The sequence below is a fragment of the Crocodylus siamensis genome, chromosome 8 (genome assembly GCF_052110815.1).
Source record: "Crocodylus siamensis isolate JL-2025a chromosome 8, ASM5211081v1, whole genome shotgun sequence".
Classification (NCBI taxonomy): Eukaryota; Metazoa; Chordata; order Crocodylia; family Crocodylidae; genus Crocodylus; species Crocodylus siamensis.
In genome coordinates, this window is record NC_143402.1 from 26,801,444 (window position 1) to 26,821,399 (window position 19,956).

The window sequence follows — 19,956 nt, forward strand, 5'->3', positions numbered from 1 at the left end:
AGGCAAAAATATCAGTTCTTACTTTTAGCTGTGATTAAGCACTTTCCAAAAGTGGTTATTCACACTTGGCTTAGCCTAATTTTAGTGACCTTGACAAACAGATTTTTATTCTACTTTTCCAGGCTACTAATTATGTTTTAATGCAAGCTCAATGATTGTTGATTGTATATCAGTTTAAGCACATATTATTTGTAACAGACTTCTGCTATGTCTGTACCTGTTGGTATGGTCTGTCAGTCACTGACCATGTCTGTGGCCCTCAGCTGCACACAGCCTATCTGTACCTTAAATGTTCATGAATCAGAATACAAATAAAAAAACCTCACAAACCCACAATATATTATGTCCCTTTAAAAAAGATTCCTCCTTTTTAAACACCAAGAAATTTTATCTTCTGAAGTTAGTGTGTTTCCTTGCAATTAATTAGATGCATCTTATTTTAACCTCTAATGAGTACAGCATCACAATGTTACAGAAAACTGGGATTAAAGAGAACTCAAGAGATCATTTAGACCAGTGGGGCCAATTTTTGGCAGTTGTGGAAAAAATTAGCCTTTCACCTCACTCTCTTGCACCCTTGTACTACTTTGATCACCTTTCCCTGAATGATCTGCTCTTCTACCATCTGTTCCTGCCCTGTGCTCCCTGCTCTGACCTGCTGCATGCCCCACACAGAAGCTGCCTGTGCCACTTGTGGCACATGAGCCTCAGGTTGGCCACCCCTGATCCAAACCACGCCCCTGCTCAGAGAAAGAATCAGTGCCACTCTGAATGGATGTCTTTCTAACCTGCTTTTAAATACCTTCCATGAAGAAGATTCTACAGATTCCCAAAGTAATCTGTTCTGGTGTTTAACTAACCTTTATGCTTTGATGTCTAAGCAATATCTTCTTTGTTGCAATTTAATCCTGTTAATACCTGTGCTATCCCAAGTCAACAATGTATAAACTTCCTCCCTATAGTAACTTTTGCAGTAATATATATGAAGACTTTTATTGTGACTTCCTGCCATCTCTGCTCAAGAATGAGCAATTCCATCTGCTCAAAGTTAAAGTTTGGGCATGTCTACATGTGCTATTAAGGTGAAGCAATAAACTCTGGCACTTATTGCACTGTGGTTTATTGCTCCCAGGAACCATGTTTACACGTGCATCCAGGATTGCAACATGCTGAGCCAAGTCAGAGTAGCCCTGCCCGACAGGGGATCCAGGGGGCTCAGTCTGCCAGCCCGCGGCAGATCCAACCTGGCTCAACGTGCTGTGGAGGGGCATGAGGATGCCACATCAGTATCTACACTTGTGGCATTGTGGATTAAAACACTCTGCAGCAGGATAGTACTTACATTTACAGGTTCTACCCTGCAGCTCAGTTAATTCATTTCCTGTGGCCTAATAGGGCTGCATGTATAGATGCCAAGATATTAACTATAGAGTTAATTAGCCTACTCCACAGTAAAAGTAGACATGCCTCTTTTGAATGAAGAATGAAGCAAAAAAAGGCATGAAATGCTTCAGGATAATACCACCCCCTCCGTCCCCCCTCACTAAGTAGTGGGTAAAATGACCAGGTGCCCCAAATTTAAGGGTTGTGTCACTGTGTCCAAAGAAATCTTGCAAATTGTCCAGATTGGGAAAATTAGTTCTGAATTGGCTGATCCTCCTTCCTACCTCCCAGATGTTCACATGGCACCAGCTAGTATTGTGATGTGCGTACTGAGAGAAGAGATAATTGGTCCAGGTGTACCACTACATGAATACAGATATAGTACTTCCAGTTTGAGTGATGGCCTTGAGCTAGTTTGCCCATGGGGCTACAGTAACTGGAAGAGGTGTAAAGTACTTCAAATGTCAGAGGTCAGCAATGGGTGTCAGATCCATGAGAAAATACATCTCTATTCTGGATTTTTGGTGGTCACTTTGGCTGTGGATCCACCCTTTCCTTGGACTTGCTTTTACTAATACCATACTTACACAATTATCTCTTCTTACCTTTCTATCTCTTACTAGTTGTAAGTCATTTTGTGCCTGGGCCTTTTTTATTTTATGCCTCTATACTTGAACTATACATTTAAATTAATCCTTAGTGATTTGATCCAGTTTCCACTTCTTGTATGATTTCCTTTTGAGTCCAGACCAGCAGATTTTATGATGTAGCCAAATTTCATAGATCGATTTCATAGACATTAGGGCTGGAAGGGACCTCAGGAGATCATCGAGTCCAGCCCCTTGCCCAAAGGGCAGGAAGTCAGCTGGGGTCATAGGATCCCAGCAAGATAAGCATCCAATTTACTCTTGAAGGTGTTCAATGTAGGTGCTTGAACCACCTCTGCTGGCAGACTGTTCCAGACCTTGGGGGCTCGGACAGTATAGAAATTCTTCCTTATGTCCAGCCTGAAATGGTCTTGCAGGAGTTTGTGACCATTTGACCTTCTCATCCCTTGGGGCGCTCTGGTGAACAAACGTTCCCCCAGATCCTGGTGGTCACCCTTGATAAATTTATAGGTGGCCATCAGATCACCCCTGAGCCTGCGCTTTTCCAGGCTAAAGAGTCCCATGGCTCTCAGCCTGTCATAGTAAGATCTGATTTCCTGACCTCTGATCATGCGCGTGGCTCTCCTCTGGACTCTGTCAAGCTTCTCCACATCCTTTTTGAATTGTGGAGCCCAAAATTGGACGCAGTACTCCAGCTGCGGCCTCACCAAGACCGAGTACAAGGGGAGAATGACGTCCCGGGATTTGCTCGAGAAGCATCTATGGATGCAAGCCAGCATTTTGGTCGCTTTACTAGCTGCAGCATCACATTGGAGGCTCATGTTCATCTTGTGGTCAATGATGACCCCCTAGTCTTTTTCTTCTGTAGTGCTAACCAACGTAGCACTGCCAAGCCTATAAGGGTGCTGCAGGTTTTTCCTCCCAAGGTGGAGAACCTTGCATTTTTCGGTGTTAAACACCATGAGGTTCTCGTCTGCCCATTTGCTGAGCTTGTCCAGGTCAGCCTGGATCACCCGCCTGTCCTCTGGCGTGGATGCTTTGCCCCAAAGTTTGGTGTCATCGGCGAACTTGGCCAGTCCACTCCTGACTCCAATGTCCACATCGTTAATGAAAATGTTGAACAGGATGGGTCCCAGGACAGAGCTTTGGGGGACCCCACTGGTCACAGGGCACCACAATGAGTGACTGCCATCAATAACAACCCTCTGGGTCCGACCACAGAGCCAATTTCCCAGCCGGCAGATCGTGGTGGAGCCAAGGCCACAACTGGCCAGTTTGGCCAAGAGGTGATCATGGGATACCAGCTCAAAAGCTTTTTTGAAGTCAAGATATATGACATCAATCTCTTCTCCCTTTTCCAGGTGATAGGTCACCTGGTCATAGAAGGAAATGAGATTGGTCAAACAAGACCTACCCGCAACAAACCCGTGCTGGCTGTCCCTTAGAATGTTAGCCTGGGCCAGTCCCTCAAGGATGGCCTCCTTAATAAACTTTTCTAGGATCTTCCCCAGGATAGAAGTCAGGCTAATGGGGCTGTAGTTAGCCGGATCCACTCTCCTCCCTTTTTTGAAGATTGGCACCACATTGGCCTTCTTCCAGTCTTCAGGCACTTCACCAGAGCACCAGGAGTTTTCAAAGATCCGTGCCAGGGGCTGGGCTATGACGCTTGCCAGCTCCTTGAGTACCCTGGGGTGCAGATTGTCAGGGCCAGCTGACTTGAAGGTATCCAGCTTCTCAAGGTGTTCCTTCACGAGGTCAGCATTGATGGAGGGTAGGGGATCCCCCTCACCCAGATTTCCCTGTCCCGTAGCAGGCATGGGCATCCCATGTGACTGATGAAAGACTGACGCAAAGTACCTATTTAATAGGTTGGCTTTTTCCTGGGCGTCAGTTGTCAGTTGCCCCATCTGGTTTAGCAGGGGTCCAACATTGCCCTTGCTTGTCCTCCGGCTCCCCACATATCTGAAAAAGGACTTTTTGTTGTCCTTGATGCCTGAAGCTAGTTGGAGTTCAGTTGCAGCCTTGGCTTTCCTGGTTTGCTCCCTGCAGGACCGGACCAGCGCGGAGTAATCCTCCTTGGAGGTGAATCCCGTCCTCCCTCCTTTGTAGGCTTTCCTTTTTAGCCACAGGAGGTCCGCTAGGTCCCTGGAGAGCCAGGAGGGCTGCTGTGCCTTCTTGCTTCCTTTCCTCCGTGTTGGGATAGATTTAGCTTGTGCATTGAGGATCGCTTTCTTGAGAAGCAACCACTCTTCTTGAACTCCCATCTCCCTGGGGTCATGGTCCCTGAGGGCCAGACTGACTAGCCTCTTGAGCTTGTCAAAGTCGGCTTTGATCTCTTACTTTGCTTACTATATTTCCTTCCCATTGAGTTAGGTTATATCTATGTCCTTAACACTGTTTCTTTAAGAAATTGCTACTTCTCGTGTTTTTCTACTTTATATTTAATTTCTAAAGCATCTTACCTACCAGTGTGTATAAAAGGTGATTTTCTTTTTCCCAGAGACTCAGTCACATCTGGGTGGATTTTCACAAGTACAGTAAAAGCCGCCTATCTAACTTGAGTGTAATCCCCATGCCAAATTCCTCATCTCTCCTCTCTTTTTTCAGTTTTATTTTTATTCTACTTTTTAAAAAACATTTTAACACTGGAAAAGCATATTTAACCTTAACCTAATTCTGTGAGGTAGGTGAACCATTTTTGTCTGGTATTAATATACATACAAACACATCAACTTAAAAGTGCACACATGGTATGGAAAATTTCACTCCAAAAATGTTAAGGTTTGGCAAAGTTGTAAACACTTGTAAATAGACTCACATAATGAAAATGTGTTAGGCAACCTTAATATAAGTATCACTCTTAGATCTGTATTAACTAACAGATTTAGAATATCTGCATCATTTTAAACCATGCACAAGTTTACATCACTGAAAAAAAATGAAAATGCAGCCTATAACTTGGGGAGTTATCATTTTAAATCATGCACAAGTTTACATCACTTTGAAAAAAAATGAAAATGCAGCCTATAACTTGGGGAGTTTTTTAACTCTTCAGGGTTTTTTTTAGTTTTCACTCCATGATGACCTAGTTATATTATTATATTATATTATATTATATTAATGCTTTTAAGGGTATGTCTATTCCTTTTTATATAAGGAAGTTTCCGATTCCTTTTGAAGTTGTAGTAACTCAGGAGGAATGAAACTAGAGTTGATTTTAATTTCAGGGTCCTCCCTATGCCTTTGTGCCCTTGATATAACTGAATAGATCTTTTTTTTTCTGAATGTAGTGTTTTGCCTTGTAACTGGATGTACTTTTTTTAAAAACTGGCAACTTCTTCAGTCTCATTTAAATGATAAATATAGTGGTGATTCTTGTCCTAGATAAGGGATTGTGAACAGGTAGTTATTTTTTTCCTGACATTTTGGAGAATCCACAATCTTGTTGAAAGGGACATTATTTTTATTTCTTTTCATCCTGCATTATTTTGACTTCCTTAATACTGTGCATCGTCTACAAGCATAATACTACTCCTTTAAAAATTGAATCCTTGATCAGGTTTTATTTATTTTAAATACTGAGTTTTTCATTCCACAGTTTCATTCATTTCTCTGCAGACTTAAACTCTTCTTCTCTATTTAAATATTTGTTTTATGAAACATTCATCTGTCTCCTTTGCAGCTCTCTCCTCAGATAACCTTCATCTTTGCATGGCAAGAACATAATACCATGCTAAAGAAATTCAGTATTTTCAGATTCTACAAAAAAGTGAAGACAGCATGCAAAAAAATCCAAATGGTGCATCAGCAAGGGAAGTAGTGCATGGAGAAGCAACAGAGTCTTGTTGAAATAAAGGCAATGCAGCCCAAAGTCTGTGTGTTATTTTAATTAAAAGGCAAGCTTATTTAAGTTTTCATGGTAATACAGAACTCTGATAAACTTCTGTGTTCAAGAGAACAAGTCAGTAGCATGTTGCATTGTCTGTTATGCCCTAGATGGGATATATTCATGATCCCTGATAAGAGCATCCATCAGTAGTCTAAAATGGTTTACAATAATGGTTATGAAAGAGTGGTTTGTGGTTCATGGAACATTTACCAGAAGTTCTCATAAGAATACATTTAAAAATTACAGAATTAAAGATACAGATTTACAGACTGAAATTCTGAATTGCAGTTACAGAGAATACAGCAATTCTCAACCAGCCTGCTGTAGCACTATGGAGTACCTTGAGATCTATTGAAGGGTTCCATGTAATGTTAGCATTATCAGGTATGCAAACATGATTTATAAGATAAACCTAGAATTTTCAAAGAGGAATCCATAGGGTCAAAAACATTCTGACCTGTTGTGATCTTTCTGAGTTCTTTGCAACAGAAAAATTGCTCTGTTATTTTTCTGTAGCCCAGAAAAGGTGAAAACTAAGAAATGGCATGTTCCAAGGGATGCTGTCAATCTGTTGAAGGGTGCCTCAAGTCTAAGAAAGTTGAGAACCGCTTTTCTAAAAAGTTACATAGTACTGGCTGCTCCTCTTCTTTCCTACATTGCAAAGAACAGCCCAGACGCATCTAAAAAGCTGCTAGAGACAGAAGAAGAGTTAACCTAGCTGTTTTCAGTAAAGGCCATACACAAATCAAAGGTTTTTATACTTATTACTAAAGAATCCAAGTGCCTTCTGGTAATGCGTTAAACATTTTGACTAACTTTGTCATGTGCTGTCTCTTCTAACACCCTCTCCCCAGTGAAAAAGGTCATACAGCTGAATGTTTTGTTTCAATAGGATATTTCTATTTTGTTTCCATTTAATTTTTCAAAATGTATTTTGCTACCTGCATATCTGTAAGAGAAGACTGGATCAAGGAATTGGTCAGGAACTGTAGGCATTTGGAGCACTGCTTTAACTAAAACTCATCCAATAAGCCCCTCTCCACCATTTTGAAGTGTGGGACACTGAATACAGGAAACATGGTGGGCGCTTTAATCAGAGTGGTTCTTGGAGCCTCTCTAATTAAAGCGTCCCTTCTCCCTACCCCTTGAGCATGTCAAAAGATGTCCACTTTGACCACTGGGAGCATCCAGGTACAGCTCACTAGTTTGTTGGTTCCTTTACTAATCCTACTACCTACCTCCATCAGGTATATATACAGTGGTGTTTCATTTTAATCATGGAAAAATGTGGATTTTGGGTTACTTTTTTGTCAGACCTATACTGTCCCCCCCCCGCCCCCAGCGGTGAAATTTCTGTAGATATATCATTCACATTAACTGTTTGCATTAATTCCCATGTGTGCCCCTAGTTTCCATAGGAAATCTGTCCTTTAAGTCAGGAACAAAAGATGTATATAGCTCTGGCCAGGACCTTGAGGGGCCAGGGCCAAGTTGCTGTGGTTTGAGGTGAGGTAATGGGCCAGGGCTGAGGGTCTCAGCCAAAGGAAATGGGCCAAAGGTGGAAAGGCTGAAAGCCAAACAAGGATCTGAGGCCCAGGGAGCCAGGTTTGTTGGCTGGGTTAGGGAGCCCCACGGGAATTACAACTGTGACACCTGTGAGGTATGGCTGTGGCTATGGGAAGGGCTACAGGCCATGGTTATATCCCCTAAGGCACAATTAGGACCAGGGGTCCACATTTAGGGTCTGTACTACCCCAATTGCCTCAGAAGGTAGAGAAACCCTAAAGGGGCTACTTAAAGGGGACGTACACCCTGGTGAGAAGTACAGAGGGGCAGGACTGAGCTTGGGAGCGAAGAAGCCCTGAGGCTGGAGCCAAGAGGGAGGGCATCAAAGAAGATGCCCTGGCCTCTAGAGACAGTGTCTCCAGTGTATACTGTTTAACACCAAAGTCATGGCAGGTGAGAGACAGAAGGTGAGTTGGACTGCTGGGTGCATCAGACTCTGGGGTCAGACCCCTGAACCTGATATGTGGTTTCTCTATCCCAGGGATAAAGGAACAATGCCAGATGTTCCCTTTAGTGGTGAGTATATAATGGGGTGGAGTTGTCACTGCAACACAGAACAAGGCACCTGTCTCTTTTATGCTGTCATTGATGCCTCTGCTAGTACAAGGCAGCACAGAGGAAGAAACTATCTCATTTGAATATCCAAGGTACAAAAGTCTGAAAGCAGTTGGGTGGAGAAAGGAGGATGAGATTAGCTGAGTAAAATACTGAAACTGGGAACTGGAGTGAAGACTGGGACTGATTAGGCAAAAAAAGAATGGCACTGGGAGCCAATGATGTTAGAGACTAGCTGAGAGCCGGGGGGGGAGGGGGGGAATTTGGTGAAGTAGGAACCACATGGCTGCGATGGGTAACACTGAGGTGAGATAACATGCTTACAGGAGACACTAATGTTATTTAGGCAAGAAGACAAAGACTGGGGATGTAGGGAAATAGAGATAAGGAGAAATGAGGACTTGAGATAGTTCAAATTTTGCTAACTAACTATGAAAAGAGATATGGAAGAGAATCCTGAAAGAAGCTGGAAAGAAACTGGAGCTGGGTAGGAATAAGAATGGGACAAGGCACTAGTGGTGACTGGACTGAAACAGGTTGGAAAGAACAGGGCAGGTAGGCCCACATTTGGGGCAAGTAAGCAGATTTGTGTCCACTATAACAAACTCCCCTTCAGACACGAGAATGGAACCCAAGATTTCTAAGTCTCTCTCTTCCTATTCTATCAGCAAGTATCTGTGAAATGTATTGCAAAGTATGTGTCTCATGCGGCTCCTATATATACGTTCAGGGAGGCTGCTCCAGTGCACTGTAATTACAGTGTATCAGAGCAGACTCAACTAACTAACTTCACCAGCATCACGTGTACCAGTGTTCCTGCACTGAAAAGTGTTGGTGGCACGCTTTAAACTTATTCAAAGAGCTTTAGTTCAAAGTACTGCCCCCACCATTTTTCAGTGTGGGGATGCTGATACATATGAAACCCTGGGTGCTTTAAACTCGCAAAGCTTTTGGAGTTGTGCTAATTAAAGCGTTCCCCACGGCCCTGCACCACCTCCCAAAGCACGTCTATAAATGTCCATGCAGTGCTAACCTATAATTGCTATCAGTTACTACATTAGTGTATTTGGCAGAGTGGCGCTAAAGTTTCTAACTCTGCTGATTACCGTGTGGGATATCTGTGGGGAGGTTTTCAATTGTCATTTATTAAACAGGGAAAATAATATTTAAAAAAACTACATTAAAAAAAGCATTATAAAGGCTGCAAAATGAAACACTCAAAACTTAGGAAATGCCAGAATAAGAATTACATGTGCCTTCTTAATTTGGTTCCTTTGGTTTGTACAATATGGTTTCTAGAGCAAAGGGCCTTTGTGTGAATGAGAGGCTGGCCCATTGTGAGTAAAGATATCAAAATATTGTGTGTATTTGTTTTGTTTTTTGTTAACATGGTTTAACTTAACCTTGGAATAAAGTTGACATAAAAACAGGCTTTTTAAGAGGCATAAATACTGCTTATTTAAAATTGCCTGCAAAATGTTGCAGTCCACATTGAAAACCCCCAACTAGCCCTCCAGCAAATTTAGGGACTACATGAAACATTTAGTGCAGTTGACTAATTAGCTATGCAGTAAGTGTCTTGGTGTCTATGCATATGTCCCTATTTGGCTGGAGTAAACAGATTTAATTTATTTAACGCCTTTAAATACAAGTACTATCTTCTTGCAGAGTAAAAAACTCTGCAGCAGCACAGATGTAGATGCTGCCCCAGGTGGCTAGGGCATGAGGGTGCTACAGTATGGGGGCTACCTACAGCACTGAATTACCCTCATCCCCCAGCCAGCCCTTTGCAATATATTGAACTGAGGGGGAGAACAGCCCTGGGCTGGCAGGCTGACCCCCTGGGCTTCCTGGCAGCTGGGGCTCCTCTGTCCCGGCTCAACATGTTTCAATTTCAGGCATGCATGCAGATGTGTGCCCGGCAGCAATAAACTCCAGAGCAATAAACTTCAGAGTGTATTACTGTGTAGTAATAGGCACTTGTAGATGCACCCTGTCTATATCATTTTGTTTCATTGAAGTTAATAGCAAAATTGTGTTGAGTGTGGTTATTCAGGATTGGGCCCCTGTTAAATATTTATGCATAAAATGCTTTAAGATGAAAGGTTCTATAAAATATAAGATATTATAATACAAATGAAGGATTTCAGAACACTCTAGCTGTTTTTATGTGTTGAATCAATAAGACTGCTTGAAGCCTTGCTGATAGTAGAACAGTTTTACAAAGACTTTCTACAGTTGATGACACTTTCTGACATCTAGCAGTTTTAGCAACTGTCAGTGAGACCTATAAAACAAGCCAAATTCCCTTCCCCCCCACTCCAAAAGCCTGATGGTTCCATTTTCTCAATTATAGTATTCCATGTTTTTGCATGGAATGTGTATTACCTGGACTGCACTTTTTTTTAAAAGGTGATATTTTCATTTTCTCTAGAATCCTTAATCATGAAGATGCTGATTCTCATAGGAATGCCTCACCAATAAAGCAATGAAGAGAAAAATCAAAACCAGTGACTTGTTAAATCTAGGACAAGGTCCATATTTAGCCTGTGAATGACCGTTTACTATGTAGATACTTTTATTAGGTTCTACCAAGTTAACAGTGTGTTTCTAAAGCTGTTTGTACACACCACAGGGGTTTACTTTGGTGTAATTCTCCCTCAGTTGAAGTGGTAGGTTTTTAAAAACCTCTCTTCAATTTAAACCAAAGTAAACCCCTGTGACGTGTACACAAGGGTTGGACCTGATCCCTACCTGCCACTCTGGCGGCGGGGGGGAGGCCAAGCTGCTGGCGGGCTGAGCGATTCCTGAGCTGCAGGGATGGGGGGGTGTGCTTCCCTCCATGGCAGCACTCCCCAGGCAGCACCCATCCACAGAAACCCAGCCCGGGTGGTCCCAGTGGGCACTGCAGCTGTGGAGGGAAGCACCAGGCCCCCTGCAGCCCAGGCAGGCTCTGTGGCTGGGGGGGGCTGGTCTTGTCACTTTTCTTTTTCTTCAGTGGAGTCTGCCTGTATGGGCTGCCTGCACAGCCCCTGAGCTGCACAGGACCTGGTGCATCTCTCTGCAGCTACTAAGGTAGCAAACTAAAACACCTCAGACATGTTTTATTTTGCTATGTCCCAAAGTAATTTGACATGCAATATGCCACCAACTGTAAATAGCAACGCCATTAAAGAGGTGAGAAAGGGCATTTAAGCTGCTTTAAAGGCCAATTCTGTGGCGTGTAGAAAGGCTGTAAATGACCAGAAAGTCTGTAGTTGTGGCCAGTTTCACAAACACCATCCCTGAAAACCTTTTTAGCACATTTTAGCATGTATATTGCAAAAAAATTAAATGTAGGGACTTAAGCCAAACGTATTTCACTATCATTTAAGATTAAGATTAGAAGTTCAAGTCTTTCTCCTTATAAATTCTGATTAAAAATGAAGCAGAGAAATCCCCAAAATAGCTTTGTCATGGATTGTCCTTCAGAAACACTGTTTCTCTAAGTATCAGTGTCTTCTCATGTTGAAGGATAAATTGTCCTTTGAGATCTTCCTTCCAGAGTGCAGCTAAGAGCTGAACTGAACTGTACACAGTACATTATCTGTTACAACAGGATAGGCAAGTGCTGGCAGTCTGCATATCGAGGACAAGTTTTTGATGAAAAATGTTTACAGTTCTGTAAAGAATGATTCAAAGTGCCATCTTTCAAGCAGTGCACATGTGGCCTGTAGAACAGATGCCATGAAGTAAAACAAACATCTTTCTTAGGAATTTTCTTTATTTATTCAGTCTTCTAGTCAAATCCTTTTCTCTGATGGAAAAATCAATTATAGCTACCATATTTTATATACAGAAGTATGTAAAAGAAAAATGGTATAAAAAGATCATATAACTCTTTTTTTTCCAGTATTATAGCTAAGAACCATATAATACCAGACACAGACTTTTATCTCTTGGTTAAAAATATGGTTCTCCTCTGAGTAACTGCTCACGTATACAGTCTCACTCGTGGGCATGTCTTGCATCCTGTGCTCTGACTGGTGACATTTTTGCCTTAGGAGCACATATAGGCTAGGTACATTCCAAAAGCCCAAGGTGGAAGTGATCCAAGTTTCACACTTCGCTCTAAGTGCACTAAGTTAGTTGGGAGAGAATAGAACACCCATTTGCTTTTTGGTGGGGGCTCAGGACACAAAGTCTACCTGCCCTGGTGGAGGCCTGCAGCTTGGGGCACTCTCGCATGCCTTCCAGTGTGCCCCACTGGCTCTTGGGCTGCCAGAGACACCCAAGCACAGCTGAATGGGTAGGTCACCACTGATTAGCTGTCAGGCATGGGGGAGAACCCCCTTCCCCCCCGCCTTCCCCATGCTGCTTTGTCAGCCACAGGAATCATAGAGAATCACAAATAAGTAGGGCTGGAAGGGTCCTCCAGAGGTCATCAAGTCTGACCCCTGCCTGAGGCAGGTTCAGCCCTATCCAAACTCTGCGTAAGACTGCCTTTAGGTCTGGCTCAACCCTTGGGGCTCCCAAAGGGAAGGCAGCTGACAATAGGCTAGTCAGGCAAGCAGCAGAAACCTCTGGCTTCATGTTCTGATGTTGGGGAAGGGGAAGGGGAAGGGGCTCTTTGTATGTGGGGATTGGGTCTGGCAACAGCTGTTCCCCATTGTTTCAATTAAAAATGGGGTGCTTAGTGCTTAGGAAGACTGACACAACACTTCCATCAATAATTAGCAGAAAGGCTTTATTAACTAAACAACAAGCTATGTAGGAAAATGACAGGTGGGCTATTGCAATCTACAAACAAAACAAGCTATAATCAAGTCCAGTATATTGCTAGCCATAATAGTGGTTTTCTCACCAGCATGGGCAAGGAAGCGGTCCTGATCTTTGCAGCCTCTCACCAGGCATGGATCCGTCATTGAGGGTAGTCAACTGGGTGCAGGTTATGATGGATCAGCATGGTGTTTCCCTTCTGAGATAAGCGTGCCTTGCTGGCAGCTCCATCCTTCTCTTATACTCATTCTTCAAAGCATATTTTTCTTGATGGGTTGAAGATCAGGCAAAGCTGACAATGTGGAGGTCATTGTCTTTTGGTTGTGGAGTAAATGTTAGCCTTTTGGATCCATCTCTAGTTGTTGTGGGTGAAACTGATATGCACAAAACCCCTTGATCACTCTGGAGGTTTGTCATTTGCTTAACTATAGTGGCTTGATTGCTCGAGCCCAACACCCTAAACTAGAGATATACTTTATTTAATTGCTGTAGGACTTGATTACTTGACTTGAGCACCTTAGACCCTGAATTGTAAGGCACTGTATAGGTTGTTGTGATAACTGGGCAGAATCCAAAATGTTTTCCAACTGGTACAGACACCTAAGTTGGTGAGGGATCTGATAACAAGGAAGAGCAATCACATTGAAAGGGGTACTTATTCATAATCAATTTAGAGTAATTGGGAATGGGCTGTACTTGATACTGAAGTCAGAGATAAGATTAACTGTATTGTTATGTTTCAGGTGGTCCCCGTCATGAATTTACATTCTTGTGCAAAAGGGCACTGATATTATAATTTAGTCATTTGAATTTTGCACATAGGCCCAGGCAAGCTCTGTATCCAGCACCCATGGCAGATCCAGTGACCTGGTAACCTCATTTCTTACCTACAGCTTCACAGCCGAAGGCAGTAGTGAATGGGCCACTGGGCAGTGGAGGGCATCTCTGCCTTGCCTAGGAGCTGATGATGATTTTGGGCTCTGAGAAATCACTGGGAGGTGGCTTCACAGCATGAAGCTAAGAGTGGGGAAGAGGGAAGGAAGGAGTGAGTAGTCATGAGTGCAGGGGGGAGTTCATGGGATGAGGGATCCCAGCCAGGCTAGAGATGCCCAGAGATCAAGATCCAGGCAGGAGAACCTGTCCACTAAGTACTGGAGTGGGGGCAGTCTGGGAATGGGCATCTCGTAGGAGTTGTGATGGAGGCTGGGGGTGCCTGTCCTGCCTGGATTTCCTGGAGTGGTGCAGGGAAGGAATGCTCAGGCCCATGTTAGACATGGACACAGGCATCTGCCACCCAAACCCCACCAAGTGCCAGTGGCAGCAGCTCTGATCACTGAGTCACCATGCTATGGCCCTACTTGGGATCAGACTGGCCAGACACACACACACACTCTGAAGTCAACTACTCCACTGGGTGCCACGGGCAATAGCATGGTGAGGCAGTGGCTGCAGCTCCACTCACTTCCCTGTTGCACCGTGGTCCTGCTAGGCCGAGCACAGACAGGGCACAGCAGTCCTCAATCCATAGGCACTGAGTACATAGGGGCTCGAGGGCCCTGGCCCCTCCTTGGGAAAGGGCAGTCTCAAAATGGGAACAAGTCTTGGTCTTGGGCTGCACGACTCTGGGACAGCATTTTCCCTGGATTCCTAATATTGTGCAGAGATCTAGGTTTTCCATTTACCATGGAAAAATGTGGGAAACGGCAGGTTTCCCTTCCCCTTGCAGGCTAGTAGAGTTCCAGCCTGCACGAGGCTGTGGCACACATGCACATGGCCAGAAATACAGCCTTAGGCAGTGGTGGAGAGCAGCTTTCCCAGATGCCTGCAGGAAAGTCGGGTGGGGGTAGATAGAGGCTCCCACAGTGAGAGAGAGAGTGGGGCAGGAGCTGGACCTGGGAGCACTGCCCAGCCAGGATGGTGCATTGGTGCTGGGGCCGGTGTGGGGAGTGGGACACAACCATAGGCAGTTTTTCAGTGGGGGAGCCCCGTGTTGCTGAGTGCACTCCTGGGGTGGGGAGTTATGGTGAGGCATGTGCCACCCAGATTTGTGTGGGGGGTGGAAGCAGATATGAGCTGACCATGCCACCACCCCTGATGCTACTGTGTCAGGGGGGACCACCTCACCATGGTGGCACAGGGTTCCCAGAGGGGCGTGGGCATCAGGGCAGGGAGCCCTGAGCCCACAGCATGCAGCATGTATTCACTTTTGCCCCCCCCCCACAGGTTCTGCTTGGCTCCACTCCTGTTGAGGGTGGAGAAGGGCATCATATTAGCCTGCACCAGCAAAAATAAAAGTCAGCATCTATGCTTCAACCACTGCTCACTTGCTCTGCCTGCCCTGTCCTGCTGTTGGGCACCTGCCTTTGCCAGAGCTCGAAGGGGCTTGATCCTTCCTTTTGCAGACCTTCCTTCCTCTCTCCTGCCTAGGGACATTGTATAAATAAATAAAAAATACAGAGCCACGGACGCTTCTTTCCCTTCCCCCCTGCCTGCAGCTGACAGTTCGGAGCAGCCAAGCGCAAGCCAAGTTCCAGTGTGCCTCCATGTGAGGGGGAAGATGGGGGGGCCACAAAGGTGCCTGGGCTGCTGGCAGACTGTGACTTGAGTCAGGAGGCTGTCTGGTACAGAAGTTCAATAGACTTACCTAATGTAAACTGATTAAGTCTGATACTACATCCATCCAGGTCTATCATAGATCTAGTTCCACCATTTTTAAACCAGTCTATGTGCACTGAACTTTTGTTCTGCTACAGGTTTAAATCAGGTTCCAATCACTTATATCAGTTTATGTGTAATGTCTGTACTTAGCCGTAGAAGGCATCCTAGACTGCTATTTATTTTCCACTGTGGTAGTGGGTAAAGCCCTTCCAGCTTTTCATTTTTTTCTCAATCAGAGTCCCACATTATGTTTAATTCCAAGGAGGGAGGTGGACACTCTGGTCCTGTTTCTCATGCTTCTCATGTACTAAGAGAAATATTTCTCATTTCCACTCAATCACCTGTCAAGCAACAGTTTCATGTGTCTTAGTGACTTGAAGTTAGAAGGCAATCAGAACAGCATCCTTTCTAGTTTCCCACCACTTTCACTGTCTTGTGAATCTCACTGTGCCATGAAAGATTTTCCTTTATTCACTTTCTCTTTTCAGACAGCCCAAAGACTCTACCGCAGCTTAATGCCTTGCCATTGATTATGACCCCTCTTTGCTACTGCTACCTCTTTTCTGACAGTGCTACAGATGATGCCATTTTGTGGCCTTGTAATTTTTATGGTGCATTTTCCCTCTTAACCTGGGGTGAACTCACCTCCTTTCATTTTTTCCCCTTCAACTGAAGCAAAATGGTTACCTACCCTTTTTCGCCAGCTGGACTCACTATGATGCACTGTGCATATTCCATGCAACTTCCACAATGAACTTCCTTCCCCAAGGGTAAGTATCATGGTGTTTCCTTAGAGATGTAATGCAACTAGGAAGTCTAACCCTTGGGGACATGAAACATTAAAATTACAATTCCCATGGCACACCATGGCAGCACTTTGAAATACAAATATTTCAGATTTTGGGTATTTTTCCCTCACGATCAACATTTTCTATTAAAGAAAACCCTCTTTCTGACCTGTTGTGAGATTTTAACTTCCATTTCAGGATTCTGTAAATGAATATGTTTTAACAGTACAATATGACGTTTGCCAGTGTTAGGGGAAAATCTGACGCTTGTGATGATAAGTGAAATAAATGCTGACCCACTTCCCAAGAGCCAAGAAAGCTAGCAGCTGAACCTTACTGACACTTCAGCTGTACCTATCAAGTTTTATTTCTGCTAAATCAAAAGTATATGTCATTTGAAGTCTCTATTCCTGTTCTTTGCATTGGTTCTGACAGATTTGTTTCTTTTATATATGTATGTGCATGTATATAATAGTATGATCACACACACACATATATGCACACACAAACTGACACATACACACACACTGATATTATCTATAATTATGTATATATAAATATTTATGATATATAAATAAATGCCAAATTGTGTCTAGGTTACTTGCTAATGCCTGTTGTTAAATCCTGTCCAAAGACTTTTTTATGTTCTTGTACTGGAAGTAGTGAAGAAACATTAAAATGGAAAATATGCTTTTTGAGTGATTTGAAATATATATTTGTTTTAATTTTGTTTTGAAATTTTTATTCAGTATAGTTCCCTCCAATCTGCTGAAATACTATTAAGATTAAAACATGTTCTCTGAATATTATTGTGTAAATATCTTTTATCTTTTTACTTTAGCACAAGAGAGAGCTGGCATTTTTTGTTTTATTTTGTTTTTTGTAGCGATGACCACACAGAGATACTAATTATTCCTTCTCTTCATCTTTCTTTAGGGGATGTATATCAAATCAACATATGATGGGCTGCACGTAATCACTGGAACTACTGAAAATGTAAGCCTCTGTATTCTAATGAGATTTATATATTGTACCAACAAGAAGTAGACATGTATCCATATGTTTAAGATTTGCTTTAATTCAAGCCTATGTTTTAAGATATACATTTACTGAAAGACTATATGCACCTTTCCCCCAAATTAACCATTCAAAATTGGGATGCATGTTCTAAGTGAGGATTCTGATTTCCATGCTGGAATGGAGGTGTGCAGATGCTAGAATGGCTGCTTGGGGGCTGGCTCCCTCCTGGCTGTAGGTAGGGAGCTGGAGTCTGAAGCTCAGCCACAAGCTAGTGACTTAACCCTATCACAGCTGCAGCCAAACTGGCAGCAGCTTTTGGCTGAGCAGGAAAGGGAGGGTGATTAGTGCTGATGTGTAGACTCTTTGCTTGCTCTGTGCTGCCAGAATTCTACCATGGCTCCAAAAAAACCTTTTTTTTTCTCTTCAGTTTGCCTTCTCACAACAAGAGGCATGTATTATTTTAGGTTACGTGATAAGTGAGAAAATAAGGTGTATATATTAACAATAAAAGGTATAATTCCTTTTTAGGTTACCTCTGTATTGATTTGAAAAATAGTCAAAATCTATTTAGAAATTAAAACAAAATCTATGAATAAACAACAAAGCTCAAAAAATCTTGGCTGTCTGCACTCTGCCACCCCTTGAACTCCATCACACATTTCTATAGCCACATATGAGCAGTCACCAAAGGCTGAACTGTGGCAAATATACTCCAATTCAAAAGAAAAAATATATATATTTCTGTAGTTAAATGGGTAGCATTATTGTAATTACACATTTTGTGCTCATGTGTTCATGATTACAGGAAAGGCATGTCCAATGAATGCAGTAAAAAACACAAAATACTATCTATGCTAGTTTTTGTGAAAAGGTATACGTGATAAAATGAAGAACCACATGTGACTTAGGACCTGTGTCCTGAGTATTACTGCATTGTAGAATCAAAGATGCAGTGTATGTACCAAGTAAACATTGCACATGTAATGATGAATAATTATCTGTTAAACTTTTTTCTCTTCGTTATGTAATCTGAGTGGATTGTAGATTCTGTTAGGTCTGTGTTAGCCAAACTAATCTTCAGCAGCAAGCTTTGCTTGCAGTGACAAAAAAAATAAACATGGTAGGTTTCTGGAGAAACTGTTATTAAGCAGCTGAGGATGACTTTCATTCTTTGATGTGCTGCCTTTGCTTGGATTGACTCACAGCTTTCATAGACATTAGGGCTGGAAGGGACCTCATGAGATCATCGGGGCCAGCCCCTTGCCCAAGGGGTAGGAAGTCAGATCACCTCAGCAAGATAAGCATCCAAGCATTTCTTAAAGGTATCCAGAGTAGGTGCTTGCACCACTGGGGGGAGTCTGTTTCAAACTCTGGAGACTCGGAGGGCAAAGAAGTTTTTCCTTATCCCCAGTCTAAAGCAGTCTTCCACAGTTTGTGACCGTTAGATTTTGTCGTCTCCCAGTGAACAGACATTCTCCCAGTTCCTGATGCACACCCTTTATATACTTATAGGCTGCCACCAAGTCACCCCTGAGCCTTCGCTTCTCCAGGCTGAAGAGTGCCATGCCTCTTAGCCTCTCTTCATAAGTCCTGCTCCCTTGACCTCTAATCATGCACAGCTCTCCTCTGGACTCTCTCAGTCTTCTCTACATCCTTTTTAAAGTGTGGAGCTGAAACTCATGGAGACTGAATCAGTAGACTCTTTTTGTAATTTGAAAATAAAAGAAAACAGGTTGTAAAATATTATGGGCATGTCTGAATTGGATGAATTGACTGAACTGCCAGACAGCACTGGGCTGAAACATGCAACACCACCCCTCACACACCAGTTTACTATAGTTTGGCAGGTGGGCAAACTAGCCCTTCTCAGAGTTTGGAAAGTATTTCACCGTAGTGCATCCTGAAGCAGTACATTAGCATTACAGACACGGTTCTTAGTAGTAGGATAGAAGAATGAATAAACATGAACAGGCAGAATATAAGGGATGTAGGTAATGCGGGAGGATATGCTTAAGTATTTGATAAAAGTTCTGGAATAGAGAGAACCTTGTTAACAGACATGAAAGTTGTCTAAGTTGCCAGGAAACACTGAGCAGAAAGCTCTAGCAGAGATTGTCCAAAAGGGCAAAGAGTGTTAAATTGAACAGGGAAAGATGAAGAAGAAGAGAGAGAAAGTAATATGGAAAAAAATAAAAATAAAGGATGGCAATTTATAACTCAATCCTAAAAAAAAGATTAGCTGCTACAGTTGACTGAAGAGTTCTGTGATCTGTTTCACTTTTAGATACATGTCAAAAAGTAGCCTGTAGACTTCTACATAATCTGCTGTACATAGTGCTCAGATGTATGTGCAGTTCCTTTAGAAAGTCAACCATTCCTGATCAGGCTGAATTAGAGGAAGGAGATGTTAGCTTTGTCCTCAGATAAGCACCATTATATTTTCAATTTTTTTGCATCAACTTCAGTAAAGATATAGAAAAAGTAAAAGGGAATTTTGTATATACCATATTTACTCAAATCCAAGACAAGATTTTTTCCCCAGTCAGCATGAGGAAGTGTAGGGACAAGCATGAGGGGTCAGCACAGAATGACATTGTTTCAGTGTACCATACTTGAACTTGCCATAAATAATGCTGAGTTTAGCTAACTGAATAGTGGCACTTCCTCCCCACGCAGTTTGAACAACAGGCAGGGGATGGAAGGGCAGTGGGTTGGGGGTAGGGTGGCCATC

General features: G+C 43.0%; 1 protein-coding gene across 1 annotated transcript in view; it reads left to right on the forward strand.

Annotated features, from left to right (window-relative positions):
- The window catches only part of LOC149858241 (connector enhancer of kinase suppressor of ras 2-like), a 762,411-nt gene that overhangs the window by 405,132 nt on the left and 337,323 nt on the right, over positions 1–19,956 (forward strand). The window contains exon 9 of the mRNA XM_090059075.1: positions 17,142–17,201. Within this exon, the coding sequence (XP_089915201.1) occupies positions 17,142–17,201 (60 nt within the window). The remainder of the gene's footprint in view (positions 1–17,141; positions 17,202–19,956) is intronic.